At 50.7% G+C, this 1,763-nt stretch overlaps 1 protein-coding gene across 1 annotated transcript in view; it reads left to right on the top strand.

Moving 5' to 3' along the window:
• Nucleotides 1–545: 545 nt before the first annotated feature.
• LOC310777859 (uncharacterized protein) overlaps nucleotides 546–1,763 on the top strand; it is a gene marked incomplete at its 5' end in the record, with an annotated part of 41,923 nt that continues 40,705 nt past the window's right edge. The window contains one exon of the mRNA XM_083638209.1: nucleotides 546–635. Coding sequence (XP_083494335.1) covers nucleotides 546–635 — 90 coding nt within the window. The remainder of the gene's footprint in view (nucleotides 636–1,763) is intronic.

Genomic DNA, 1,763 nt, shown 5'->3' with positions numbered 1-1,763 from the left:
GTGTTTGTGTGTGATCCCACACACTGCTCAGACTTTGTGTCCTGGTGAGTGCGGTGGCACAGTGGGTGTGTATTAGTGATGTGCGGGTCACCCAGAACCCGCCGGGTCCCGCGGGCTGGCCCGCCCCGCAGGCGGAGAGTAACCCTTTATTAAGACGTGAACTCTCTCACCCGTACACACAATCAGCGAGTCTGAAGCCGTCTGCAGTGCACCTGCTGCACTAGTAAAGAAACACTTCAAATGAGGTAGCCTATGTGCTCTCGAAACAAACATTTTGGAAGGATTATTCGCTGTAATTATTATTTGAAATGTCCATAAAACGATTGCCACGGCAGATTTTCTGTGTGGACTCGACTGTGATCTATTTGTCAATTTTACTGCAACGTGAGTAGGCTACGTGACCAATTGAGAGCGCATGAGGTAATTAAAAGAAATTGGAAGGAATAAGAACTGTTTCTGTAGCCTACCTCCTCTACCTGCTACCTCCATTTTGAGACCTTGGATTAATTGAGGAAAGATCGATAATAGCTGAGTTTGTAGCGCCGATGAAGCAGAAAGAACTCAACGACATGAAAGCAGCCGCGCAACACATCCAGAGCAGTAAAACTGTTGTCCAGTTGCGCACCGGCACGCATGTGTGTGTCTGTCTAGCCCTTTTCCCACATGCGTACCGGAAAATTACCTGCAAGTCAATATCGGACATTTCCCTTCACACTTCGGGCTCGCGCATGTGGGAATCTATCAGCGAAATTGCCTGTATGTGGGGGGGGGGGGGGGGGGGGGGGGTGGCAGTGCGAGTGGGGGAGTGACGTGTCGGCAAAACTCTGAATGGTGAAATAAGTTTGCTTGTTTATCCGTTCACCTGCATCGCGTTGAAGCACTTTTTACAGACTGGCTTCATTTGATGTGTCCGGGCTTGCCTTCGCTGTCGGCAACGTAAGCAAAATACTTCCACTTTCGCTTCATGCATTTGCCCTGTCGGGCTGTGACTGAAGGAGGAGGACGGACTGTGGCCAGAGAGCGAGCAGAGAGGAGAGGGGAAAATCAGCACAGCACACCCACACATGAAGCTGACATAGGCTACTGCTCTTATTATCACAAGATCATTTCGCCAGTTTGCTTTAATGTGCGCGAATGATTAGATTATGCCCGCTGGAACATTAAGCAACGTGTGTACACCTCGCCCATGAGAGTGTCGCGGAAAATGACTGCACCCGTTTCTCACTAGTATCCGCTAAAGCACATACCGCTCTTCTGACAGGCTGGAAAGTGGTGAAATCTCCGCGACGACGGGGTCGCGCTTATACCGGCACGGCGCCTTTCTCACATGCAGGCATTAGACCACGTACCGGTCATTTTGCAGTACAAAGCGCATGTGGGAAAAGGGCTTCTGTGAGAGAGGGAAGGAGAGAGACGAGTTTGGACACATTGGAGACCTCTGCTGCGCTCATCGTGAGTCCAGAGACATATTACATTAAATTGGGCCGTTTGCGGGCTGCTGGGTTGGGTTGGGTTGGCTTCTGGGTTTCAGATATTTTAACGGGGCGGATGGGGCGGACTGGCTCCGATGACGGGTTGGGTTGGTGCGGGCGTTAAAAAACCCTGACCCGTGCATCACCAGTGTGTATCGTCTTCTTCTCTTTTGACACCATCAGGCATGGCTCGTGATCCTACATTCAATGCTTCATGCCGGCATTACGTTGACATGATATTTGACATTTACGTGGAGTTGACGCTGACGAGAGTGCGAGAATGAGGCTTCC

Source organism: Poromitra crassiceps (assembly GCF_964638095.1).
Source record: "Poromitra crassiceps genome assembly, chromosome: 6".
Taxonomy (NCBI): Eukaryota; Metazoa; Chordata; class Actinopteri; order Beryciformes; family Melamphaidae; genus Poromitra; species Poromitra crassiceps.
Note: the sequence above shows the minus strand (reverse complement) of the source record. Positions and strands in the feature narration are given on the sequence as shown.